This window comes from Ips typographus, linkage group LG14 (genome assembly GCF_016097725.1).
Source record: "Ips typographus isolate SLU linkage group LG14, UJ_Ityp_2.0, whole genome shotgun sequence".
Lineage (NCBI taxonomy): Eukaryota > Metazoa > Arthropoda > Insecta > Coleoptera > Curculionidae > Ips > Ips typographus.
The window spans coordinates 711,058-738,694 of record NC_138435.1 but is presented as its reverse complement, the minus strand read 5'-3'; the positions used below and the strand labels follow the sequence as shown (position 1 = coordinate 738,694).

The window sequence follows — 27,637 nt, the reverse complement described above, 5'->3', positions numbered from 1 at the left end:
CAGTCATAAATTCTACTCTCTGTGTGATGCTATTATTAAAAGCAATTAGTAGGGGAATTTATGAATAAAACACTTTTTTACTTGACAATTGTCAGTCAACCATCAATTATTCTCTGTATAAACAGTATTACAAAACTCACTACACATTGCACATATTAACAAAATAGACACGAGTGTGAAACACCAGCAATTTTTTTTTTCAGACACCCTTTTGTGACGCAATCAAGTATAAAAAACAAATTAAAACGAATTTTAAAAATCGCTAATAACTAATAATAATGTACAGAATTCACAACATTTACAAAAAAAAATACAAAAAACGTTCAAGATACCCGTAGTTTTATTTACAGTTTTTTTTTTTTCAGATTTTTACACTGTGATTTCAGTATAGGGTGCTTGGAAGAGTGGAACGGTGTGGTTCAGGTAGTGGCATGTTTTATAGTGTATTTCTGTCCTGTTCTATCAAATGCCTTTGAAACAGTACAGCAAAACACAGGCCCGGTTGTACATACAATAAATTTACACCAAACTCATTAAAATCCACATTATCAGCTTAAATGTTTATTACAAATTAGTGTTTTCTGTTTTCTAGCTTCTCTTTCTGCTTCTAATGCTGTCATTTTTGAATTTTCTGAATTGCCCATTGCTATCAATAATTTGACAGCCCATTACTAACCACAGACTAATTGACATTTGACACAGTTCAGAAATTAAGACATAACCTAATTGTTGTTTTGTTATTAATTTTAATACTTTTTTTGTGGTTTTTAATAATTTTGTTGTGTTTTAAGGGAAATTTGTGTGTATTGTGAGTTTACCGTGTGCCTTGACGTTACACCATAGCAGTAATGGCTCCAAGGAAGTTATTGTGGCTGAGGGAAGGTTTAACACACTTGGCCCTTATGAAGGTAAGCAATTAAGCTTTTTAACCCTTCTACCACTTCCACAAGCTCTCCATAGAGTCGGAATTGTCAGTCAATTTATTGAAATTGTAATAAAGTTTTGCATTGAACTACTTTCAAAACTAATAATTTACTATTACTGGTATAGTAGCAGCTTAAGCCCAGAATCTTTGTACAAAACCCATTAAAATGACTGTTTTGCTGTACTTTATAAATACTTGACTTGGTTTAGTTGGGTTTTAACTAAAAAAAAAAACAAAACTTGAAGGTTAGTGCCACTTTGCCCATTACTATCAAATAATTTGACAGCCCCTTACTATCCACAGACTAAATGACATTTGACACCGTTCATAAATTAAAACATAACCTAATTGGTGTTTTGTTATTAATTTTTATACTTTTTTGTGGTTTTTAATAATTTTGTTGTGTTTTAAGGGAAATTTGTGAGTATGGTGAGTTTACCGTGTGCCTTGAAGTTACACCATAGCAGTAATGGCTCCAATGAAGTTATTGTGGTTGAGGGAAGGTTTAAGACATTTGGCCCTTATGAAGGTAAGCAATTAATTTTTTTAACCCTTCTACCACTTCCACTTTTATAGAGTTCGAATTCAAAACACATTAAAATAACTGTTCTGCAAGTCTGCTGTACTTTGTAAATACTTGACTTGGTTTAGGAAAAGTTAAAAAAAAAAACAAACAAAATTTGTAGGTCAGTGCCACTTTGCCCCTTACTATCAAATAATTTGACAGCCCATTACTATCAACTGACTGACATTAGAAGACGTTTTATATTAATTACAACATAACCTAATTTATATGTTGTTATTGGTTTTATTATTTTTAATTTTGTTGTAATGTAATGGAATTTAAAGTGTATGTGAGTTTAGTGTGTAGCTTAAGGTTACAAGAAAACAGTGATGGTCCGATTGACGCAAGGGTCTGGAAGGTTTTGGTACAAAATAGTAATTATGCAGGTAAGAAATGTAGGGGGCTTCTAACTGTCCTGCAATCTTTATAAACCCCTGATTGTCAGTTAATTTGTTTAACCTACATTCCTAATCAAAGCACTGCATGTACAACTGGGCCTTATGCTAAAGTTTACAGCATTTAGCTAAAACCCAGTAGGTATCGAACCTACTGTGTTTTAGTTTTTAGGTTGTCTCAGTTAAGACCCTTAATAGCGCACTACCATGAAATTGCTATAATTCAATATCAAACTGGGTGCTTCAGAGTAAACCTATCAATCTCGGCCGATTCTTTTATGAATCTGCTGGTGTTTCAACAAGTGCGCTTTCTGCCTAAACGCTTTGGAACACGTATCACACCGGAACGGTTTTTCCCCCGTGTGCGTTCGCAAATGTACCTTGATATTGCTTTTGTTCAGAAAACCGCGATTACATATACTACACCTGTGAACGGGCTTCTCTTTGCCCAACAATCCTAAAGTCTGATCAGTAGAGAACACAGTGGAACTAGCCGATTGTTGTTTCTTTTGCGCGCGACTCCGCGATTTTTTTGTCGTTGGCGTGGTCGATGTGGTGGTGTGAGGGTAGTTTTGTCCTATCAGCTCTGGACTTCTTATCCTATGGTCTTCGTGTATACTGTGAATACTGTATTGGGGGATAAACCGTCCATTGACGGTCAGTAGAAGGTTGTCAGTGGTCGAGACCACATTGGCTGGAGGACTCGACGTGGGGATTAGATCGGTGGAGTAGTTTGTTGAGGATGGTGTCTCCTGCTTGATTGGAGGACCATTCTGAAGACGGTATTGCAACAAAGGCATGTTACCGTGAGTTAGTAGGTTTTGCAACGTTGAGCTTTGAGGTGGTTGCACTTTACTGCCGTACTCCATGTTTTGCGATTTGGAGTACTCGCTACTAGTGCTGGGTACCAGAAACTCCTGAATTCCTTCCTGACCCATCATGGAGCTTTTTTGTTCTCCACAAGTTTGGTCGATCCACGCGTCCAAGTCCATCCAACTGTCCCTAGATGCGTTAGGATCGTCACTTTCCTGATTGTTGTTGTTGTTAGGTACTGTAGTGTCCGCGATCGCTGATCCTATAATGGCGGCAATATCGTCAATCGACGAAATGTCGTACTCGGCGATTTCAGTCTTTATCTGCACCCCCGCCGAATCAACTCCGGGTTGATTACACTCATCGAATTTTATAGCACTAGAAACCGAATCGGCACTCACACAGTCCCCATAACCTAACTTAACCACCTCGTCCACTGTGTACATTGTCTTTTCGTCCCCCGAATCCGACCCGATATTACACGTCGAACTCGACACGATATTGTGCTCGTTGTAATTGGTGTAGTTGTTGTTCTCCTCTGGTATCCTTTGGGATATCGTGTGATAGTGATGTCCCTGGATGCCGTTTATACTTAAATTAGCCGTATACCCGGTGAACGGGGGCAAAGGCTTTAATTCAGCCAAACTCATCGATTGGGAGGAACTGAGCAGGTTATCCAAAGCGTCCATAGACGCTTTGGTATCCACGTCCACGCTGTCGTCCTGGATAGACGCGTCCAATAGAAGTTTATCCGAACCCAAATTGCTGATAGCCCCATCCAGGATCAGTTTGTGGTCCATAAACTCCCCAGCTCCAGAATTTTGCCAGCATGGCGACGTGAATATGGAATCGACTTCGTCCACTGAATTGGTGCCGCTTACTGCCATGTTGCTGCCGGACAAGTTGGGATATTTCATTGTTTTCACGGGTTAAGGTGGTTTTTTCTTTGTCATCTTAGCATCTCGACCGTGCTTATCTGCAACAAAAATTCAGTGTTATTGGTACCTCCAGAGGCATTGTTTGAGGAACCATTAAAACAGTTTGATGAGTAGGCATTGTTTCTCTCTGAGAAAATTTCTTTTTTTTTTCGTACCACGGTAGGCGTGAAAATCTATTTAATCAGGGAACCGTACCGACTGTTCGGGCAAATAAACAATAAATGTAAAACTGGAGTAGGCCAAGAAACGAGACCAGGTAAATTCACTTTCGGTTAACGGTTTTGGAATTAGCGCTTCAGCAACGAAGCTAAAATTGATCCGATGGTACCGTTAGGGCCAGCAAAAATTAAATAGATGGCGCCACTCTGTGCTTTAATTTAAAACATCACTAATGGATTAGGAATGGGTGGAAAAAACAGTGTTGCCATTTGCTGTATTATTCTAATACTTTCGATCGACAACAATAAAACAAACAGAACCACCCGTAAAGGAAGATATATACACGGTTTTGAGGTCAACAACGTTGTAAATTTACCTGACCGGTTCGCAAACTTTCTCTTCTAATAACATTTTGTTTATTATACATTTTTAATGGGCGGGTAATTAAAGAAACATGCACCGTTGGCGCATCTATCATTAGCCACGACCAAATGGCGGACGCTCTGTTGCATATTAGCGTCAATTTTTGCTAATGTGACGAATTAACTAAATTACCTAGTCCAGTTTGGTTTGGTTTGCCCAATTATTATTACTCACTAATGTCAAAATATTGATTAATGGAAACGTTCAGTGTCACGTGATACTCTAGGTTCAGAAATAACACTGAAACGAATACGCAAACTTTTGACAGTGACGTTTGAGACAAACAGTTTTTCATAGGCTACTATATAACTGATTAATGATGATTGGTTTGGCGTTAATCAATTACTGATCGCACGCAAACTGCATGCATGGAAACCACTTTCTAATTTCGAGCTAGAATAATAATTTTGCGACATTTGGCAAACCCGCAATGCTGCGGAGATCCTCCAGTCTGTCGACGGAACTGGGTCAGCGCAGAATTTAGTAGCGCCGTCTAACGGTACCACTTTGTACTGGCTGTTGATGTTTGAGGAAAGTGAAACTTTGGTTTAAAGAACAAATTAAAGTTTGTTTCCAGAAAATTGGATATTAATTTAGAACATAAATTAGACTTTATTTTGCAATTTCACAACACGTTCTCATTTACAAACAATATAACGGATCGTGCATCTGCATACGAATTTATCAGGCCCTGGACTACATTTCCTATCTAATAACAATGATTGTTAAAAAATGACTGAAAATTTGAATCGGGCTGTATTGTTTATTATGCGGTATTTAATGTATTACGGTAGTTTGGCCCGCATCCACGATTATATTTACCAAACGAAATACAATTTGGGTTAGGTAACTGAGACAACGGTCCTTTCGGACAACGAATACACACGGCAACAATGAGGAGATAATTTGTCGGTTAAAGATGGATTTTTCCATCGATCTGTCAACAATTCTCTCCAGTGGGGCAGTTTAAGGTTAAGACCATAACACTTTAATAGTTGCAATTTCTTTGAACTTTGGTTGTCACTTTCTCTTTGTGCTAAAATATTCCATTTGGCAGATGATACATTGATTTTAATTCAATCCAGTGTCGTAACAATAATTATGTAATGAACTTGTGCAGTAAGCGTACTCTATATGATTCATGCAAGTGACAAAAATCATGTATCATGTATAGCGTGGTCAACAAGGTGGAATGTTTGGAATTTCTCCATCTGATGGTGAACTAACTGAAGAAACAATTATTGAATATACATCATAAAATCCAGTCAAGAATACAACGAGGAGATAGCATCTGCAAGACTTCCGACAACGGCAGCGGCATCGTAAAGTAAACCGCAGACTTAACAATGCCGTCAAAAGTGGGTCGCCGGCCTAGTTGGGGCTCCGGGTTCCCCCGCACATCGTCTCCCCCCCCTTCAGTCAGGTCGTACCGAGCACGAACGATTCTTCCGGTTTTGGGTACTGTTGTCGAGCATCGTTTGCTGAATTACTCTCACTTCTGTCGCTTCTTTAACGGAATATGGAAACTGCAAGCGCATCGACAGTGACTCATACGATCCACATTTAGTACTTGCAGCTTCGGTTTGATTGGACGAGAACCGGGACATTTTGGTGACCCATCCAGCTGCGTCATTTCATTGATCGCACGTTGACAGTGACAGTTGACATTATTTTATTATTACTTCTCGCCTAAACTTTGTAGTGGTATTTGCACAACAAAACGCAACTTGACTGATTATTTCGTTGTAACGACAGCTTGAACATATGACAACCGGTCTGGCGACTTTCTCTCAACCAATTAATAACAAAAAATGCCATTAAATTAGCCATACATATTAATTTCAAATCATCACTCCTGCATATTGATTATGGGGGCCACCTTATCACTTCCTTCTGTGTCGCATTATTTGACAGATTTTTCGGAAAGTGGAAATGAATGTTTTTCTTCTTCTTCTTCTGAAATTTCGTATCAAAACAACTTTCTCCTCGACCATATTCGCGTTACAGGTTGCCTTCCTTAGCACGACACCGTCATTAGAGTATGCGGGATGTGATTAACCGATTTTTTTGCACAAGTTCACGGTAATTATAAATAGAGAGAGTACTGCAGTATAATGAGTCGGTTAGATAAAACCCAAGTCAATTTAGTAAGGTTCTTTGAACCCAACCAACCGTAGCCTCAAAACGAGCATTTTTCAATTAGTTTCCACTTGCCAGGAGTAAATTTGCAATTAAAACTATTCAATTCACTAATTTTGATCTAAACTTTTTAGGGGAAAACATCCTTCTGTCAATGTCAACGTCAACGTCGACTTGGAGAGTCAATGAAATCAACACAGTACTGGATAGGTCATAGGTGGTAAGTGTCATCCAGTTTTTAACTATTAAATGTACTGAAATTATTTTGTAGTTATGTGAGTAATTTGGTAGTGCACAATACCAGTAACCAGTAAATAACAAAGACGTTAGAAAGAGATGATAGAACATAAATCAGATACGATCTCATGGGAGCAGCAAGAACTGGAATAAAGGAGGCCAAACGGTAGGAAATCTATTAGTTAAGTTATTCACGAGTGAATTTAGTGGGCAGGCAGCCAGAACATCCCGATCGAACGGTTCTAATTAGCCGGCCCTGATACAGTTAATCAAAGTGCAAAAAGAGTCGTTTCTGGTTTGCTACACGACACATCCATCCGTCCAAAAATCGGTTCTCGAACGGTTTTGGTTTCATTTATTAAAACGAACGAGATTTGTTCATCCGAAGTGAACAATACGCGACGAAAAAATGTCGCGGTGATGGTCTGATAACTTCGGTTCAGTTAGGTAGCGCTGTTTTTAATTGAAACGGTGTGACGACTCGAAAATTCTTTGTTTCTTCATTGTTTCTTGTTGATTTAAATAGATATAGCCGGCATCGGTGGGATTTGATATTGCGGTATGGTGTGCCCCAGTTTTTAATTACCACCGGATCGGTTTTAACTCGACCGTACCGAAATCCACTTTTCGTTAACCACCGATTTTCAAGCCACAGTTTATGTGGCAACCTCGCAGTTTGTCAATGTCAAATAGACAATCTTTAATTGTCACTGTGATTGGTCAAGAAAAAGCAGCAAAAGACCCACCCACTCTGTCGTGTCATAGGTTTCATACCTAAATGAATTAAACAAGGATAGATATAATTTCAAATGACTACGTTTATATCGTGGGCTGTTAATCCGATTATTCAATCGAGTGTTTTACTTACATTTGATAATTTTAGACCAATCGGTAAGGATCCAAAAAAGTTAGGTTAGGTTGTTCAACAAAGGCCCAAATCTTATTATTATGCATTAACGAAAACAAAACTCAAACAGTTTGGTAATTTCAATTTGAGATTAATAGTAAAACAACGTAAATAAAAAATGGCCACCGTCCGTCAAATTAATGTGTCAATGTCATGTCAATCTTGTTTACATCGGACATCCATGGCATGGACGTCACCGTTTCAATTGGATAGAGCATTTCGATCCTGTTATTTTTTAGGATTGACTAGTCAATCCGAATCGTTGATCCCTGACTGGTTTCCAACTCAAAAACAGTAAATGTCTGAAGTTTCATTGGTTGAATGCTCACGTGACTATGACGTTTTCTGATTTGTGACCAATGGACGTATTTGATTACTAGTTGGAAATCCTTCTGCGAACAGACCTATACCAAACTGTATCTCCAAAATGCTTCATCCGAATTTAATGAATAAAAAAGGTTTTAAAAGCCAGTTTTTCAGGAATTTTGACTTACTGCTGCAAAATTCTTAAATTTCAACGATAGTTGGGATAATTTTAGAAAATTTTTTTGGTGTCATATTTGGGGATTTTATAATTTTGGTCGACTATCAAATGCACTGGGTTGAAATTCAAGAAATCACTTTTTGGGCAAAACGAATTACGGTCCTAATTCTAGAAGAAACCGCCTTTCAAAACCATTTTGGTTTATTACATTTTATTGAGACAATTGAGGTACAAGCCATTAAATATGGCCAACAATTTTGCTGTAGGTACCTTTCTTCAAACAGTTTAAGGTAAAAAATGCACTTTTTCTGTAAAAAGTAGTTCAAAAAGTGACACTGCATTTAAATAACTCTCTTAACGTAACTATATTATTATTTGACTGTGTCTTATTTGACTGTGTCCTATTTGACTGTAACATTTTACACTTTTCTTGTTACTTTGTCTGTCACAGTCAAATCACCACTTAGGTAGAGGCTTAGGGTACACCCTAACTACCCTTGGTAAACTAATTATTAATTTATTGGGTGCAACGTCACAGATTTCACAACAAATTTGCTTGAAACAAACTCCAGTAGGGTTTACAGAGCTACGACAAATGAAACTGAATGAGTATAAAGCCAAGAAGTAACAAAGGTATGCTTTAATTTCTGTTCTCGACTGAATTTAAGTGAATCACTATGTTTTAAATAGAATTTGGTGTAACGCTACCATAAAATCTCTATAGCAAGTATCAAAAACCTAGGAATGGGTAAATTACTAATACTGTGTGTTTCTGACAGTTCAAATTTTGACACCGCTTTTCTCCCTGACTGTACCAAATTTTGTAATATTTTTTCAGGTTATTGGATAGGAAATTTAATGAGGATTCCAGAAATGTGCTTAAAACAGTCATTTTCTTACTACAAGTGGGTTTTACAGGCAATTTTGTCACTGACTGTCCTTTCAAAGTGTGTTTCTGACAGTTCAAATTTTGACACCGCTTTTTTCCCTGACTGTACCAAATTTTGTAATGTTTTTTCAGGTTATTGGATAGGAAATTTAATGAGGATTTCAAAAATGTGCTTAAAACAGTCATTTTCTTACTACAAGTGGGTTTTACAGGCAATTTTGTCACTGACTGTCCTTTCAAAGTGTGTTTCTGACAGTTCAAATTTTGACACCGCTTTTCTCCCTGACTGTACCAACTTTTGTAATGTTTTTTCAGGTTATTGGATAGGAAATTTAATGAGGATTTCAAAAATGTGCTTAAAACAGTAATTTTCTTACTACAAGTGGGTTTTACAGACAATTTTGTCACTGACTGTCCTTTCAAAGTGTGTTTCTAACAGTTCAAATTTTGACACCGCTTTTCTCCCTGACTGTACCAAATTTTGTAATGTTTTTTCAGGTTATTGGATAGGAAATTTAATGAGGATTTCAAAAATGTGCTTAAAACAGTCATTTTCTTATTACAAGTGGGTTTTACAGGCAATTTTGTCACTGACTGTCCTTTCAAACCTGTCTTTTAGACAGTTTCTACTTTGACACCACTTTTCTCCCTGACTGTACTAAATTTTGTAGTGTTTTTTTGAGATTATTGGATAGGAAATTTAATGAGGATTCCAGAAATGTGCTTAAAAACATGATTCGGTCACTCCAAGTGGGTTTTACAAGCGATTTTGTTCCTGACTGTCTCTGAATTTCACTGATTTGTAAATTTGTTGCACCAAACAGTTTTTCCTAAATATCTCGAAAACGGTGATCGTTACAAAAAAATTGCACGGAATCAAAAATGTTCCTAATCAACTCCTTAATACCGTAAATTACGCACCGTTTTTGCTTGGAGTATACAGGGTGTGTATGAAAAGTAGGGTGATTGACTCTGACTGAATTTTCCTGTCACACTGAATTTTAATTTTCTAATTTTACTTTACCTTACCGGTCACGGTAAATTTACGTCCCATCACTACAAAAACCCGATTTGGTTGTACGAGAATAACCCACAAGGAAATCTCGGTGACTCGTCGTCCTTCACCCACTGCCAAGGCAAGTCGTTGCACTTTTTTGAAACAACAATACAAACCTTTCGTTTGTGTGTGTGTTTTTTTTACGTTAAATAATGCAGATTACTTACCCGAAACAGATATTTGTAATTCCAATTATTTTCCGTGGGTACATATAAAATATGGGTCACTATTGCGCTCTACTCATCCGCACTTTTCCGCACACTTCCGGATTTACAATGTCACCGTTCTCACTTAGTTCAGCGTGAACCGTCACTAGGGCACTGTTAACTCCACCACCGGACCGAACCACCCCAGAAACGGTCAATTTGTCGTACTCGATCTAAGTTTGGTTAGTGCGCGGGCCACTCGACCACGTACCGTCGTGGGGGCGGGTTCTTCACGTCGATGGGGGTTGGAGTTGCGTTGGTTGACCACCCCGTAGCGTTCTCTCGGTAACATGAGAGCCAAGACTGGACATCGGAGAACCTACCAAAGAACGCCGAATCCGTCCGACCCCACCATGCCGAAGAGTAACTGTACCTGTTGTAGATTTACACCGAGCTAACCTACTTCTTCGCCGGTCGCCCGCTTGGGTTCCTCGAAGATGAGATTTTTCGGTTGCTTTTCATCCACACTGTTCTTAATTTTTTATTTTTTTTTTTAGACTCTGACCAATAATTTTCTTGACATTCCATTATGATTAGGCAATACCTCCTTAAATGACAGATTGGTAGAATAGACCTGTCAAACTAAAAACTATTACTCTGTCGGTGATGTTAAACCCACGCACTGAAGATATTCACATCAATCAGCTTATCTCTATGCATTTTTGGGTTCCAAAAAACTAACTATCAAAACATCATTAATCAATCGACTCTTAAGACGCTTTAATCGTACCGGAACCAGCTCTAACCCGACTTGCCCTAACCTGTTATTGTGGTCAATGGACAAAAAGACGCCCGATTAAGTTGAATAACCCAGTCCACTGGCATTGACCTTATTTTCTGGACGCATCAAACACTTTTAGTCCGTTCTTGTTCTAATTGACTGTTGATGTCCAATGAAGTTCGATCCTCGATTAGAACAAGAAGAGAGTTTAATTTCGCTTTTTTAGCGGAGTTAATCAGAGAATTTGTTTGTTTTTTGTTCCACAAATTTGTTTTTTGTCTTAAATTCAGATCAGACTGTGACTTTTTCAATAAACTGCAAAGAATAGGTCTGTTCTGACAATTTTAAAATCTAATTTTCATCTTACTAGCACCAATAAGAGACAACGTGACTGCCTTAACTATACAGATAGTGATGTCATGTGATTTGTCAATCGTCCAAGGCCTACTACTATTTTTTTTATTCTTGACAGTCGACCATTTTGTTTGTTATTGTCAGTGTGTAATGTAAACGAGTGGTTTATGCGTTTTTTCTCATTTTTATTTGTATTTCAGCCGTGAACCACCATACCAGACGGTTTGTTAAGGCACTGGCCGGACGTATTGAATAGAGTGGATGTGGTGGTAATGGTTTTTCCACGAAAAAACTGGATAAGAAAGTTGTTGCCCTCTCCGAGTGAAACCGCTTACATTAAAGTGCAGGTAATTACATTGAATTTGTTTTTTATTCCAGAAATGTGTTTTTTGTCTTAAATTCAGATCAGACTGTGACTTTTTCAACCGTATTATACACAGTCTCTAACTTAGCTTAAAGTGCAAATAATAGGTCTGTTCTGAAAATTTTAAAATCTAATCTTACTACACCAATAAGAGGCAACGTGACTGCCTTAACTATACAGATTGTGATGTCATGTGACATTTGTCAATCGTCCAAGGCCTACTACTATTTTTTTTATTCTTGACAGTCGACCATTTTGTTTGTTATTGTCAGTGTGTAATGTAAACGAGTGGTTTATGCGTTTTTTCTCATTTTTATTTGTATTTCAGCCGTGAACCACCATACCAGACGGTTTGTTAAGGTACTGGCTGGACGTATTGAGTAGAGTGGAGGAGGTGGTAATGGTTTTTCCACGAAAAAACTGGATAAGAAAGTTGTTGCCCTCTCCCAGTGAAACCGCTTACATCAAAGTACAGGTAATTCAAAAACAGTTTCTTTTTAATAAGTTTGCGTTACAAAAAGCGTGATAATACTCTTTTCTGACAAACTACTTTGCTTGTCTAATGTAAACCGAAAATCAAACAAAAATAGAGTGACATCACGACCGAACGAACTATGCAAGGCTGTCAACATCTGATTTATGACGTTATATCAATTTGGTTTGAATTTTGGTTGTGTTAAAAGCTTTTTGCGTGCTTGTGTTGATAATTAAGAACTGTCATTGCTCTCTATAGTCATCATTTCGTGCGATTGCCAAATCGAAAAGCGGTTTGGCAACCACCGAAACCGAGACACTTTTTGAACGCGCGGGCAACCATCGTAACGCCGAACGGACCGCGGTTTCGGAACAATAAAAAACCAACCCGAACGACAAGAGAGTATAAACAATGGAAGTACGCTGCAATTTGGGTTTTAATACTCGTACAATAAACATTATAATAAGGGTAATAAAAAGTAGTTTTTGGCGGAACAGAGTTGAAGCAATACATCGATATCTGGTCGTGGATCTTTGTTTAGTGGGTCGATTTATAAACAAATCGACCAAAGTCTGTTTGAATTGTTGTCTTGTCGATACTGAAAATCAGCTGATGCTAATCAAAGTAGACGTCAGGTTTGTTGACGAATGACAGGACGTTTAATCAATGTTTTGTAATTATGATAGCATCAATTTTTGCTGGATGTACAGTTAAGGTCAGAGATGTAAAATTTGCGGTAATTTTTCCGAAAAAAATTGAAAAATTTGAAAATTCAAAAATAATTCGTTTTTTAATTAATTGTACATCAATCCAAGTAAAGTTTAATGTACTTTTAATCATTAAATTTAGAAATTAGAATGCATGACAAGTTTGGCAGATATTTTCCCATTCCGAGAGTCCGGAGAGTAAATTTCCGGTGAATTTCCAAAAATTAAAATTTTCCGACTCTGGTTAAGCTATTACTCTTGTCAAATAATGTCAAAATTGATGTGACTTAAAATTGTTGTCTCCAGGGGAGAGACTTTTGAAAAAACCGCACAGGTGGATTAGGCAAAAGGGCGTCCCAAATTTTTACGGTTCTATTTAAGCGCAACCGCGTTTACGACTACCTGTTGCATTTAAAAAGTAATAAATCAAGCCCGAATTGTATTGAGAACGGACAGGTATGGCGGCCAAACCAAAAAGGTAAATACAAGGTGCAAAACCGAAATCTATTCACTTGTGGCAATGTTTGGTCGACCGTGGACAATTCAGTTTTTTTTTTTTTCGGTAACAAACAAATTGGAGCAGCAAATCGTTTTAACTGGAACTACCCCCGTAGATTTATGACGAAAAAATCGATTCCTATGAAATAGTCCATCACTGTTAGTTAAGTCATCGAGTGGCCGAGTGAAATCACAAAGAATCTGCTAATTATATTTAAGTTAAAACAATTCAGAGCACAAGTAAAAGTAAAAAAATCAGTGTGCGTAACTGAGAGCACATGCCTAGCCGATATACGTACACTAATAATGAAATAAAATTCCGCGTTGCGTACGTCTATTTCATCAGAGTTGTGATCTTCACTTGTATTGTTAAAACTAATAATAATTAAATCGCAATAATGTTTATTGCCACGACATACAGGTGTGGTAAATCCAAAACCGACCATAGGAAAACCGTGTAACTGACAGAGAAACGTAGATAATTGCATGCGTGGGACAAAGACAGAAAACGAAAAAACTACCAAGTAGGCCATATTTTCAGTACGCTGTTGCCAAAATCCAATACCGTCGACAAAATTAATATTGGATTTTGGCAACAGCGTACTGAAAATATGGCCTACTTGGTATTTTTTTCGTCTTCTGTCTTTGTCCCACGCATGCAATTATCTCTGACAACGTGACCGCATTAACTATACAGATAGTGATGTCATGTGATTTGTCAATCGTCCAAGGCCTACTACTATTTTTTATCCTTGACAGTCGACCATTTTGTTTGTTATTGTCAGTGTGTAATGTAAACGAGTGGTTTATGCGTTTTTTCTCATTTTTATTTGTATTTCAGCCGTGAACCACCATACCAGACGGTTTGTTAAGGTACTGGCTGGACGTATTGAGTAGAGTGGAGGTGGTGGTAATGGTTTTTCCACGAAAAAACGGGTTGAAAGTTGTTGCCCTCTCCGAGTGAAACCGCTTACATCAAAGTGCAGGTAATTCAAAAACAGTTTCTTTTTAATAAGTTTGCGTTACAAAAAGCTTGATAATACTCTTTTCTGACAAACTACTTTGCTGGTCTAATGTAAACCGAAAATCAAACTAAAATAAGATAAGCCAAAAACTTTGTAAAGATAGTCTTGAAACTCGATTTGAGGCACTGAAAACAGCCTTAAAACACTAAAAACAGTCTAGTTTATTAAGAAATACTCGAATTTTTAGCACTGAGGTGTCTAGAAGTCGAATTAATAGTGACAAAGCTTGGAATGCTATTTTAAGTCTATGAAGAATGGAAAAATTGTTTTTTAAATTTGCTATGTCAATAACTTGGTGAAGATAGTCTTGAAACTCGATTTTCCAAGCTGAAAGCTGTTTTGAAGCACTAAAAATAGTCCAGAATTTGAAGAAAATGAAAAGCAAAGTAAAAAGCACGAAAAGTTCGTTTTCAAGACAATTTTCATGAATCTAATGTCAATGTCCTGCATCTAAGACTATTTTCAAGACTAAAATATTGAAATTTGTCTTCAAATTATGAAAACTTACTTCAAATGCAAATTTTAAGCTTCTGATGTCACTTTTCATTAGTTCAGTTACATTTTGGGGTTCAAGTCAATTTTTAAGGTTTAAATGTATGAATTTGTAGTAACAAGTTCTTGAAAAAGTAGTTTTTATGTCTACAAGTCAATTTTTAGTATTAAAGTCTCTCGATTTGCATGAAAACTGGTTACAAACACAATTTTTAAGCTTCTGAAATTTTTATCTTTTCTAATTCAATTTTCAAAACTAAAGTCTTTTAGTTTGTCTGGAAACTATGAAAACTGGCTACAATAATATTTTTTAAACTTTTTTATTGACATTTAAAACTGGACCACCCTGTATATAAATCACAAATAGCGGTTGTCCAGCATGTAATGGTTAAGACCGAATTAGGCAATAAATGCTTCTCGAGTCAATGAACTTGGCAAAAAAGTTTGATTTATTTTTGTTTTTATTCCCGATCGGATTAAGCCACGGTTTAGCATAATCGTCACAGTGCAGTGTTATTAATAATATAGACTCCGGCTTACATAAGTTCTAAACAATCCGCTTACCAAACGCCTTGTGAAAGAATTCGTGAACGGACCTCGAGCACAAAAAATCACACTTTTGTTGTGCCTATAAGGCAAAAATTCATTACGATTTGGTAATTCAAGTTTTCAGTCCGTTAACTGCTAAAAACAACCATGTTAAGGGTATTGGGCAGTTACATTTTGGAACAAAACAACCTACACAATAAAAGCCCAAACAACGCGTCCCTTTTAATTTGTTTCGCTTAAACGGTGTAATAAAAGACTTGAAAAGGCAATTGTCTGTCCACTTTTGACTTTTAAAAGAATTTATGGATGTAATTCTTGATATTTCTGGTGCCCTACCAATTACAGTATCTGGTATACTCTGATAGATACTAAATTGCTGCAAGGTAGTCCTGATGAGGTGAAAGAACGTGTAGCCGGCCTTGCAAGGCCAAAGTACTTCCTTGCTTACGACATGGAATCACTGGTTTATGAAACTTGTAATTAAATCGTGATTACACTTTATTAATTACAACAAAGTAATTGTATAGTTTGAACCGCCTCTTGCTGAGATTTCATTGATTGGTCAAAAAAGAGCAACTGTCAGCCTGCTTGGTTTTTTTTTGACCAATCACAAACTACCTGTGAGTTGACTGATTTAAGGCAGGGTTCACACTGAAACAAATCCGTTTACCTGTATAATTAATAAAGCAAACGCACACGAAATACACAGACACCCATGGCTGGCTAAATATTGCATATTTTGCGAAATCTCCTGCTTCGTTGATTCCATTGTGTTACTTAAACTTGGACTTTTGCAAGTGTTCGAATTAATAAACTGGATCGGACAACGTCACCCGAACAATAATCAGACCAATGGAGCGTGTTGATAACTGGAACGCCCTGTATATTAAACAACTGACAACCACATGCAACTAACTTGCATATGACAGTTCTCTTGACAGTTGACAGTGGCAACCACTTATTTGAGCCCCACTTATATTTGAAGAGAAAATTTGCTGACTGAACTCTTCTCTGTAAAGTCATTTAAGACTTATCCACGTGACATTATTGCCATTTTCAAAGTGATGAGCATGTGATACATTGTCAAATGACGTCAGAAAACTCGTTCTAAAAACTTGATGACTGTCATTGACCAGCTATCAAATTACGTCATCATAACGTCACATCAATGTTGCCAGGTTTACCGTTTAAACGGTATATCTACCGTTTTTGTAGTTCTTCTACCGTTCTCCTGTTTTTTTGTATGTTATCTACCAGTTTATTGAACAGAAAATTTAATAACGATTCTAAATATGCGCTTAAAACAGTAATTCGCTCACTCCAAATTATTCTCTAAAAACCACGTGATGTCTGTCACTATTGTCAAAATTAAAAAATAACAATTATTAATGAAAAATCTGTATTTTTGAAGTGCGGTTTTTATAGCAAGAATCAATGATGATTAAAAGACACCCTGTATAATAATGTAAATTTGTTTTGATCTACCGTTTTTTGACTGATTATTCTACCTCCATTAAATATTTTGACTTGGCAACACTGCGTCACATCCGGTCTGCTCTCTCTATGGAGCGGTAAATACAACTTCTCAAAGGAACACATCTACCTATTTGGCATTTTATTACACTTTTCGCTCACTGGTGAGTGAGTTTTGACAGTTATGACAGCTGTCACGTGACACTCTTTAAGTGTTGTGAGTTTTTCTGAATGCGCTGTCTGGAAATAAAACCATTAAAATGAAACCCTATTAATCCAAAAGTGTATCAATGACATTGTCCAGTTCATTTATACCAAAACATAAACAGAGAAAACCTTGAGTAGCGTCTCGTGAATGAAAATGCCGACCACGATTACGGCGGGCTTGTCAACCTTGGTGGAGAAATGCTTTAATAATTATTATTACATACGATAAATAAATTACCGTTTAATGAACTCCGTCAACCTTTTTGTTGCAATTGCACCGATAAAATCTCGGAATTTTGAATTCGGAAGCAAAAACGTGAGCGTTCTAACCGTTTTCCCAGTAAATTTTTTGCCGGCAATAAATACCCATAGAGGGTTTGTTGGTACCATCAGGTAATTTTCTGGTTGTCCTTTCCGCTTAGTAATATTTACTTTTAAAACTTTTAGGATGTTCACACGACGTCACTGGTCTGGCCCAAATAAATCTTCTAAACGGACTACCGTAATTACGTAACCCTTTTGCTTGGGTCCAACCCTTCAACTGTACAAGGTGGCTACCAGGAAGGGTTCGTTTACACCCACATGGTTTGGTAGGTCTTATTGCTTTTTTTTCAGTTAATGATGCTACTCGCCTTCTGCTTGTAATAGTCTGTATGAACAGTAAAAAGGATGGATGAGGAAGTTTGTTAACGTAGAACGGGCGGATCGGCTCGACCCTGACAACGAACTCATTCGAAATGTCAATCCAAAGACAATGGCAAACCGAAAAAAAGCCGGCGTATAGGTGACACGGTTTAGCCTATGACCTACTGATGGAAAAGTCTTAAAAACCGATCCCAATCTCTTCTCGTTACAGTTAGTCGCGCGATATCTTTGTCGCACCAACACGACCCACTTATCAAATGGAATAGATACCATTAATCATCCAAATCTAATTGACCAGCCGTGGTAAATAGATCGATTCGTCAGCGTTAAAGATTTCTTTGGGAACACGTTGCTAAGAACTTTTGTGTTAAAATGGAAATCATCACTAATCAGTGCATATGATGGGCAATCACACCAAAAATAGTACCAGTAACAGTAAAAGGCTTTATCGGTAATGTTAATGAGGTAGCTTGGTGGCAGTAATAAACACCACAATGGACGTAAAATGGCCCATTATACCTTTAGTAATGACTTTTCTTTACGTTCATGTGGTTCAATCGATCTTGATCAAGTGGGCAAACGAGTCAATAGGTCGGCGTTCTTTATTTTTTTCTGGACTATTTAAAAGTCTGGAAGAGCTGGAAAGTAGGTTAAAAAAGTATTTTGAAGGCGCATTGTTAGAATGACGAGCACGTATTGTAAGACACAATAAGGTATTCGCTTCATGCGGCAGCCACTCGAACAAGGGTAATTATGGTTAAATATTTTCGCTTTCTAATGTCATACTAAAGCGTCGATTCAGGTTAGTTTAAGTGCAAAGAGCCGAGCATCTGCTATAACCACTGTCTTTGTTCATTCTAAGTAACTCTGGTGTCATCATTTGACTGATTGTTGGTACTGGTTCTTCGGGTCAAATGCCAGAGATTCATCAGTAGCTCTTTAGAGGCTTTAAAATCTAGAGTGAAGAGGATGAGAAGTTTATTTTTAGATGATTAATAATAACGAATCTTGGTCATCATCAGCAAACTGAAAAAGAGTCCTACCTACACCCAACAAAAAGAAGCTCATCATTTTGGTCGTGAACAACGGTAAATATGTGGTCCATGCGGATGTAGGCATGCCCCGAAATTGCGAGTTATTTCGTAACGTCGTTACGAGTTGATTCAGAGACGGCAGCAAAGACAACGGGATTTTTACGAGATTACCTCCTTGGCCTTCAAATTTTGTCCCACTTCCGAAACGAGGTTTCGACGAACGCACACACACACGCAAATTAGACCTTAATGATGTAAGCCTCGCCAGTGTATTAACACTGATTGGACTTGTCCTACATTAAGGTTCAGATTATGAGAAGATTTGTGGGTCAGAAGAAACGCACACCAACATGCAAATAAGTTTTAAAGTCAAAGGTTCCAGAGGCCCCTGAAAGGTCGAACGTGGTGTCATGACCGAAAACGGGTCACTGTCATTTATTATAAAGAGTAATAAAGATGATAGTTAAAACCTAGAATAAGAACATAAAAAGTATCATGGTAGATAATTTGGCGCATTTAACTATAAAAATAATTAAGAATCAATTGTGATGGAAGCAATAGGAACTGAAGAACCAAACCGCCGTGCAACCGCTTCGCGGCGCAGAAGAACTGGGCGAGTGGGTCAGTGGGTCACTGCGCCTCGCAGATGTCGGCGAACATCGATGCCAAATCCATTCCGATTCCATCCTATCAAATCAATTCACCCGGTATTCAATCGTTTATGGGTTTGCGTGACTTTTCTCCGAGAAAAAACGTCACCACTACTCAAAGGCACTTTGAACGAAAACCATGAATAATTTACAGGAAATGGTGAGTGTCGGTACATTTGGCAACTGTGGGTATTATACATGATCATGGTACGAATGGTACGATGTTTATCAGGGTAGGGGTATGTGTGGGATTTATGCAGGGCACCACTGTTATGTAGGGACCCAACCTACACTAAGACAACGATACCATTATTTTGTATCTTTCTGCTACTTGTAAAACAAATAAAACAAGATAAGTAGGTGAAACTTGCATTTTCAAATCGGAATAAAGTTTTCGTTTTGTGTGTGTCTATTTAGTAACTATAACAATATTTATTCTAAGACAGTTATGACCGCCTTGTCTTATTGCTCATCACTGATATGTAATTAAGGCACAATTTGTATTATTAACATTCACCATCTGTCAGGATCAATTTGGTAGTATCCTGTAAAAGTTATGCAACCATATAAACACTAAACAGCGACACAATGTTGGAGGGAGGGAGTATCTCTTATCTTAAAATGTCAATAGTAATCAAAATTTAAAGAAAATAAATCTAGATTAGTTTATTTTACGGAAATTATTAAATATTAGTAAACAAAATTAATTATTGATGTGTCCTTGTCCTTTGGCCACATCACTAATACACTGCCATGTTCCTTCAGGATTTTGGGACCAAAGTGAGATTTTATTGTCTCCCCCTGAAACTGCTAAAATATTCCCATTCAAGGACCAACTGACGTTCCACAGTACATCATCAAATTGATGCAAAATGGTTGAGTTCCAGTTGATGCAGTCATTGGAAGTCCAAATGACCACTCTTCTGTCCTGTGAGCAGGATGCTATTGTGTGCCTGTGAATGCCTACAGAGGGAGCCCAGGCCACATCTCTAACCCAATCAGAATGTACCTGTAAATTGTATTGTATTTACTTAATTCTCTACAACTGATACCAACTAACCTCTAATTTAGTTTCTTCAATCCACTGATCACCATCTTCCCTCCATATTTTCACCAGATTGTCACACCCACCAGACACCAATCTTTTGACCAGTGGCTGTTGTTCGTTTTCATTCCCATTGAAAAATGGGGTGGTGGCAGGAGCCCAACTGACCGAGTTACACCCAATGGCATGGGCGTTTTGGATTTTTTTTGCATCCCAATTATTGGTTTCTGGAGTGTAGGTGAGGATTGATATAGAACCATCACTGCTGCCTGTAAACCAACATAACTTTGCCCCCCACTGTTTTGGCAACACACTCACAATTTACCACCCACCACAAGCTAAACTCAATCCTAGTTCAGCTGGAGCAAATTGCACTGAATTAACGCTGGAATCGTGATTGGCGTACTCATAATATTTGGCCCATTTCCTGTTGGTCTCTTTCCATATTATCACTTTTCTATCATAGGAACAGGAGGCCAGAAGGTTGCCAAACTTGGGGTGGCTCCAGGCGATCTGCCAAACTGGTCCGAAATGACCTTTCAGGTCATCCAATAGAGTGGAAGCCCCGTTTTTGATATCGTACACTTTAACACTATTATCAGATGAACAAGTTGCAAGTCGCAAACCGTAATAGTCTACTTCAGCATCGTGTATCATATCCTCGTGACCGGTGTCCACTGAATTTATTATTGAAACCATTTTCACAAAAATGTTTCAACTTTGAATATAGAAATATGTTTGTGAATTGTGATGACGTGTAGTTGGTTTGGTTGTTATTTCTTCTTCCTTTCTTCTTTCTCGTTTTAATTTCAATATGGCTGACAACTTTTGGCTTTTTTTTTACTTGTTTTTCCTTGTTTTTAGTGAAGATGAAAACTGAATAGGGTTTCTGGGTGTCTGTATTTTAATAAATAAACCAATTATTGGTTTTATTTATATTTATACTTAAATTATCGATTCAGTGTCATCTTGATCCTGATTGGTTAGGGATTACGTCACTGTCAAAAATCTATTTTTAGAAAAGCGCACGCGTCAAATCCTCAAATCGTTTTAATTTCCGCCATTTCTCTAATTTATTTGTTGTGTATATATAAATAGATTTTTTTTACAAATTGACCATGAAAAGGACACTCAATTTTCAGTGAGAAGCAAAAAAAAGACTTTCAGGTAATCCTAACCTAGCATTAGTACGTGTTGTGATGGAGCCCCCTTCCTAGAAGGTCTACACACACACACACACACGTGTCTACGTAAGCCTCTGTAATCTATGTACGTTTTTATATTTTAGGAGCCAAACTATTTAGTGGAAAAATGAAATTTCGTTAGAAAACGCTACAATATAGAGTAATAATGGGAGCATTTCTGGACAAACCGAAAACTGACAAGTTTCAGGAGGTTGGCGAGGGAAATGGGCTTAGGTAAGGCTTGATTCAGTAATTTCACCAGTTTTGTTATAATATACTGAAAAGTATAGCAAGTAATAGGAAACACAGTCAAGCTAATTTTTCTGTTTATTTAAACTGTTCAACTTAGCATTGAAAATGTTGAGGTTATTGAATTTCTTAAGTTACAGTGCTCTTTGAGTTGGTTTAATAATAAAAATGTTGGTAATAAGTTAATTTTAACTAGGTATATTATGTAGTAGTTGAGTAACATATAAACATATAACCAATGTTGCTTTGGGGTGTCCTCAGTTGGTCTCAGTGCCTGTTAATACTCAGTGCAGTGCAGACTAGTGTGGAGCACTTCTGGGATTCTTCAAGCTGTGAAGTGTCATCTGTCAAAATTAATGTAATCTAACTCTCAAACGTCACCTTGTTTCTCTGATGTTGAACTGTCAAACATTAGTTTAAATTTTTTTTCTTCTTGTAAGTCTTGGAACTCTGTGGGGTTAATAAATCCAGGTTTTTCTTCATAGATATGCGGTCACCAGTATGCAAGGGTGGCGTGTCGAAATGGAGGACGCGCACTCGGCACGTTGCGCCGGTTTGGGTGAGGATGAACGTTTTCGTGATTGGTCGTACTTTGCGGTATTTGACGGGACACGCAGGTGCGCGTGTCTCGGCCCACTGCGCCGATCATCTGCTCGACGCTATCGTAGCTCAGGAAGGCTTCAGCGAGGACGTTATCAAGGGTATTAGGCAAGGATTTCTAGGTGAGTGCACTTCGAAATCCAGAACGATGTCTGACAGTTAAAGTGTGCAGAGTTGGACGACAAGATGCGCAATTTGCCTGAAATGTCGTCTGGCGAGGACAAGTCTGGTACCACGGCTGTGTGCGCTTTCGTCTCCCCTAAAGGTCTGTTCATAGCGAATTGCGGTGATTCTAGAGCTATGCTGTGCAGGAATGGAGTACCGGTTTTCAGTACGCAAGATCACAAACCCGGTCTGCCTTCTGAGAGGGACAGAATTGTTAGTGCGGGCGGAAGGGTTATGATACAGCGGGTCAATGGTACACTGGTCTTTAGCTGTGTTTTTTTCAGATTTATTAAAATTATTTTGCAGGCTGTTTAGGCTGTCAGTCGTGCTCTGGGCGATTACGAGTATAAAAAAGTGGAAGGACGAGGGCCTTGCGAACAGTTGGTATCACCGGAACCGGAAATTTTCCTCGAGGAACGAGACGACCAAGCTGACGAGTTTCTAGTGCTCGCCTGCGACGGTATCTGGGACGTTATGACCAACGAAGACTTGTGCGCCTTCATCAGGAGTAGACTGCAGGTGACTGAGGACCTTCGCGAAGTTACTAGTCAAGTGATTGACACGTGTTTGTACAAGGTGAGTGTCACTTTTGAAGGCATCTCGCGTTCTAAGTTTGTACGTATTTACAGGGCAGCCGCGATAACATGTCCATAGTGTTGGTGGTGTTTCCAGGCGCGCCCCGGCCATATCCAGAAGCTTTGCAAGCCGAAAGAGAGCTGGACGCGACGTTGGAGCGACGAGTAAAAGGTTGTCTAAACTATATTACTTGTCAGGAGTATTTGTTTTGAGGGAGTGGTTGACTGTGTCTGAAACGTACCTTCCATTGTTAAATCCTAAATGGATTTGATAATTGTTTTCGGTTTTGGGAGGCGCCTTTCGGCCAGTCAACAACGATCTAGTCAATTGTTCTAGTCAATTTATCGAGTTGTTTGAACCCTTTAAAAATAGTCGAATTCTCTTAGTTCCTTTTGTTGTGTTCATATTAAATGTTAGTGATTTTTGGGACCTCAACGATTGGCCAAGATATGTAGTGGTGGTTGTGGGTGTTTGTGTTGTTGGTGAAGGTTTTTTTTACGAAAAAATAACCTACATGAGGTTAGATGACATTTGCACTAACCGCTGATTCAGCAATAGAAGGTAAAAAGGAAAAAGTCTCACATTCACCATTGTCAAGAAGATTACATTGCATTACATTGCAATCTTCTTGACAATGGTGAATGGGTCAGCCTATCGAAGACGGTGTGACGTCATTTAACAGTTGAATCAGAGTCTCCTTTTTAGAGGCTTCTGTTACTTCCACAGTGATTATATAATTTTCTGGAATTGGAATGTTTTGAAGGTTTTCAGGTTTCTGGTTAAAATAAAATGATTTTTAGAAGCATTTATGAAAGATTTACTAATGGTTACAAGGTATTTATTTCTCGGTTACAGTTTTCTTACCGTGGATTTAGTTAATTTTTTGAAAGAAAATGTATACAGGGTAAAGCAAATTCGCTCCGCACCATTGGGATCTCAGAAACCATAAGAGATACGAGAAAGTTTGAATTGGGGGCAAAGTTGCTTCCGAAGATATCCGAAAAAAACTCAAAATTAGATTTTTTGTTTTTATTTATTTCTAACCTAATTTGAAGAGATATCCCAAAACTAAAAGCGTCTTTTGATTGCCACTTTTTTCCCCAGCTATTCGATGATGGACTCAAACTTGCCACACGACGTTTTGTATTTTGGCTTGTCATCATCAACTTTCTTTTTTCTTATGGGCGCCATATTGGATTTTTAGCCCACCATATAGTAGGTTTATTCTGATTTTAGTGTTGTATGACAACTTATGATTTGCTTCATAAACGACAAAATAATTCAATAAAAACTAATTTTACTTTAGTTGGCTTTGAGTTAATGAGACGTTCTATGAAATGTCATTATTGACAGTACTTGTCAAACACGATAATTCGGACGATTATTAGAGCAAGTCAAGCATAGTTAAAAATGTATTTTTTCGAATAACCGAGTTATGGACTGGTTTCATTTTTGAAACTGTTTTGTGAGAATATCTTACTTAAATGACGTTTAGGGCAAAAGTGTCCTGATGCAGTCTTGTAGAGAATATAATTCCCTACACTCTTTATTACACTTTTTGGATATTTTGGAAATAACCGAGTTATGCATTCGTTTTATTTTCAAAAACAGATTTGGGAGAATATCTCCCGTTAAATGACATTTAGGGCGAAAGTGCCCTGATGAAGTATCATCATTTTTTACCAAATTTTGGTGCATTTGGTTGAGCTTTAATTTAAACTTTCTCGTATTTCTTATAGTTTTCGAAATGGTGAGGTTCTTATTTGAATTACCCTGTAGAAGAGACTATAAGATGTGACAGTTGATTTATAATGGATTTAAGGTGTCTCTCATTAATGACATCTGCCCTCTAGTAGCACAGTGGGTAGTCTGTGATTGGCCAAAACTGCGCATGTGGACTTTTTACTATCTGAAACAAACATAAATTTCAAACTTTCTAAATAAACATAAGCCTCCGACCATCCACTACTCAGTCAATACTCAGTATTATTTCCTTTTAAGCAATATTGGATTGTTATAATAATGTGATCTTTAGATGTGATTTTTACTTTTAATCGTTATTTATTGTACGTTTAATAAGTCCCTTAAAAAAGGGTCATAATGAATACAATCAAGTCTTCCTAAAATAAAAGCGTGAATCAGTTTTATTGAATTCAATCAGAGTATACGAAATTATTAGTGGGACTTATCTGAAGTTTGGGGACTTAAATGTGTATTCACACAAAGCAATAATACAAACTAAACGTTTTGTTAGATTAAATCACCCAAGTGCCCCATTTTAGAACGTAGAAAAAACGACCCGTTTGCCTATAAATAGTTCCAATTGTAAAATTTTCACTAAAATAGGTAATTACTAGCAAATGTGGGATTAATAAACGTTTCACCCGCATCGATGGCGTTTTATTGACCTGTTTTTGTTTTTTTTTCTTTTGCAGAAATCGTTGAACAGAACAACAATGACATTGAGTTCCCGCGATTACTTTTGAGTCTCGAGGTGTTGGACGTTGAGGGTCTCCCTCCCGGAGGCGGATGGTTTGCCAAGTAAGTTTTTTTTTTGGTAAATTTATTTTTGCAGCAGTCTACAGAAAAAACCGAACAAATAAGTGAAAAAGGATTTTTCAAAGATTGTTATTTTTTCTAGGCGGGCACTAATTGAAAAAGTGTACAAAGAGCTGCTGCCAGACCGAACAGACACAGTAAGTTTCCTGTATAATTGGTTTTTATGAAAGTTAAAAAGATGACGTCACGCCAGAAGGCAACAAATATTATTTTCTATATTTTAAAGGCTTTAAGTCAGGTTAAAAACATTTCTAGAGACATCTGGCAGTTTTAAAAAGTTTTAACAAGCTTTAGAACACTTGTAGAAGGTCCTGACAATTTTTGGGACGTTTTCTGCAGTGGCTAGAGGCTTCTGGCATTTTGAAGAGAGTTTTAGAGGCCTCTGGCAGTTTTAAAAACATTTTTAATGTTCAGGACACTTTTGGCTAGTTTTTAACAGCATTTAGAGGCATCTGGCAGTTTTAACAAGGTTTAGAACACTTGTAGAAGCTCCTGACAATTTTTGGGATGTTTTCTGCAGTGGCTAGAGGCTTCTGACATTTTGAAGAGAGTTTTAGAGGCATCTGGCAGTTTTAAAAAATTTAGAACACTTGTAGAAGCTCCTGACAATTTTTGGGATGTTTTCTGCAGTAATTACAGGCTTTTGGCACTTTCAAGGGAATTCTAGAGGCCTCTGGGAGTTTAAAAAAATACTCTCTAAAGTTTAGGACATTGTGAAGGCTTCTGGCAATTTCTATCTAGCTGTCAAAGTGGTCACGTGGCTTTTAAAACTAATAGGCAAATTTTTGGCTTAGTTCAATACTAGGAGTTTCTGAGGGACATGCAGCGAAACAATTGCAGGTTTGTTTGTCCTCCAGCAGATTAATTATTAACATGACAGCTAGTAGGGTGAATGTGGGCTAGCCTAAACATGGCGGCTGGAGGACATCTTTGACTAACGTTTCTGCCAGCAAATTTAACTGTTTAAATTTAATAATTTCAAATGGGTGACGTCATGTTGATTTAGTTTAGTTTTTTCGTATATACAGGTAGGGAAATTCAAAATTAGCATAGTGTAACCCAAATATCTAATTTTGAATTTTCCCTTCCTGTACATGTCAAAAGCTAATAAAATCATAACTAGCAGTTGTCAAAATGGCTTATTTATTTTTTACAGGACTTGGACTCGTACAATTAAACTAGACACGCGAAATAGGCGCTCCTATTTTTGTAATATACTATGTTATAAGGTAAGATATTGACAATTTGAAAATAAAGAGGATGAATCAGTTTTACTTTCGAGAAACTGGGACTTAACTGAACCAGGTGATTATACAAATAATTTTTCATTGCCAGTAGTAAATTATATATTTTTAATTTCACTTTTATTTTAAACCAAAAAATTAACAAAAACGGTGCTAATGAAACCGTCTTAAATACCACTTCAAGTTAACTGGTCAGGTGCAACTGTCTCCGTACCGTTTTCTTCACTAATGCAGATTGTTACTTCATTTTTGAATTGGGTGTATTCTGCAATACAGATTATTTAAATTATCGTTGGGAACCTCCCGAAAAACCTGTGTTACCGAATTAAAGCATATCGTTATGTGTATGTGTGTTGTAAGTATATTGAATAGGGAGGTTCAATAATTGGACTGTAATGGCGAAAGTAGTTCTGTGAATCCTAGTCCCTTTAATAATTGTATCACAATAATGTAATATACCAGGATGTGTGTGCTGTCTATAATAGTATGAACATTTCAAATTTTTACTTAACAAACTAGTGATACAAGAGAGAAACCATTAGAAATCAATGAGCTAGAGAAGGATGATGACAAACTTTCTCTCAATTTCTAAAATAAAATTTGAAATTTCCATACCTGTATAGAATACTTGGAATAAATTTATTTAAGTATGCGAGGATTTTTGATTGAGTAAAACCAACAAAG

General features: G+C 37.4%; 3 protein-coding genes and 3 long non-coding RNA genes across 10 annotated transcripts; 3 read left to right on the top strand and 3 right to left on the bottom strand.

Moving 5' to 3' along the window:
- The first annotated feature begins 769 nt into the window (after positions 1–769).
- On the top strand, positions 770–19,697 carry LOC145737774 (uncharacterized). Of its 5 annotated transcripts, none has more exons than XR_014180474.1 (9): positions 770–908; positions 1,338–1,876; positions 6,492–6,577; positions 6,629–6,760; positions 11,413–11,559; positions 11,905–12,051; positions 14,098–14,242; positions 17,450–17,786; positions 17,859–19,697. It is a non-coding gene; the product is annotated as an uncharacterized LOC145737774 (long non-coding RNA). The 5 variants fall into 5 exon arrangements; XR_014180473.1 differs by having other exon boundaries at positions 782–1,876; positions 17,859–18,394; positions 18,450–19,697; XR_014180472.1 differs by having other exon boundaries at positions 786–1,876; positions 17,450–17,568; positions 17,618–17,786.
- Positions 2,143–10,846, bottom strand: ich (zinc finger protein ichor). The gene is made up of 2 exons (XM_081992586.1): positions 10,099–10,846; positions 2,143–3,674 (listed from the first exon to the last, which is right to left on the bottom strand). Exon 2 carries the CDS (start codon positions 3,613–3,615, stop codon positions 2,143–2,145), a length of 1,473 nt encoding a protein of 490 aa, XP_081848712.1. The 5' UTR covers positions 3,616–3,674; positions 10,099–10,846.
- Positions 19,698–19,982: 285 nt separating the features above from the next.
- Sec13 (nuclear pore and COPII coat complex component secretory 13) lies at positions 19,983–21,224 on the bottom strand. The gene is made up of 3 exons (XM_081992590.1): positions 20,709–21,224; positions 20,392–20,645; positions 19,983–20,340 (listed from the first exon to the last, which is right to left on the bottom strand). The coding sequence occupies exons 1-3, from the start codon at positions 21,073–21,075 to the stop codon at positions 20,035–20,037; spliced, it is 927 nt and encodes a 308-aa protein (XP_081848716.1). The 5' UTR covers positions 21,076–21,224; the 3' UTR covers positions 19,983–20,034.
- A 101-nt stretch (positions 21,225–21,325) lies between these two features.
- On the top strand, positions 21,326–27,605 carry LOC145737769 (protein phosphatase 1A-like). Its single transcript, XM_081992589.1, is given in 10 exon segments — positions 21,326–21,543; positions 21,665–21,794; positions 22,295–22,415; positions 22,417–22,531; positions 22,582–22,835; positions 22,890–23,150; positions 23,204–23,321; positions 25,586–25,691; positions 25,792–25,846; positions 26,866–27,605. Coding segments are annotated over 9 exon segments (1,119 nt in total). The 5' UTR covers positions 21,326–21,543; positions 21,665–21,726; the 3' UTR covers positions 26,887–27,605.
- On the bottom strand, positions 21,870–22,331 carry LOC145737775 (uncharacterized). Its single transcript, XR_014180476.1, has 2 exons — positions 22,191–22,331; positions 21,870–22,139 (listed from the first exon to the last, which is right to left on the bottom strand). It is a non-coding gene; the product is annotated as an uncharacterized LOC145737775 (long non-coding RNA).
- On the top strand, positions 23,330–25,539 carry LOC145737776 (uncharacterized). Its single transcript, XR_014180477.1, has 2 exons — positions 23,330–24,369; positions 24,771–25,539. It is a non-coding gene; the product is annotated as an uncharacterized LOC145737776 (long non-coding RNA).
- Positions 27,606–27,637: the final 32 nt, after the last annotated feature.

Excerpts from the sequence above, each read along its gene's own strand:
- ich (XM_081992586.1), bottom strand. The coding sequence starts at position 3,615 with ATGAAATATCCCAACTTGTCCGGCAGCAACATGGCAGTAAGCGGCACC.
- Sec13 (XM_081992590.1), bottom strand. The coding sequence starts at position 21,075 with ATGGTTTCAATAATAAATTCAGTGGACACCGGTCACGAGGATATGATA. Across the intron at positions 20,646-20,708 it reads AGGATTGAGTTTAGCTTGTG|GCAGCAGTGATGGTTCTATA; the intron begins GTGGGTGGTAAA and ends GTTGGTTTACAG. Across the intron at positions 20,341-20,391 it reads TTGAAGAAACTAAATTAGAG|GTACATTCTGATTGGGTTAG; the intron begins GTTAGTTGGTAT and ends TACAATTTACAG.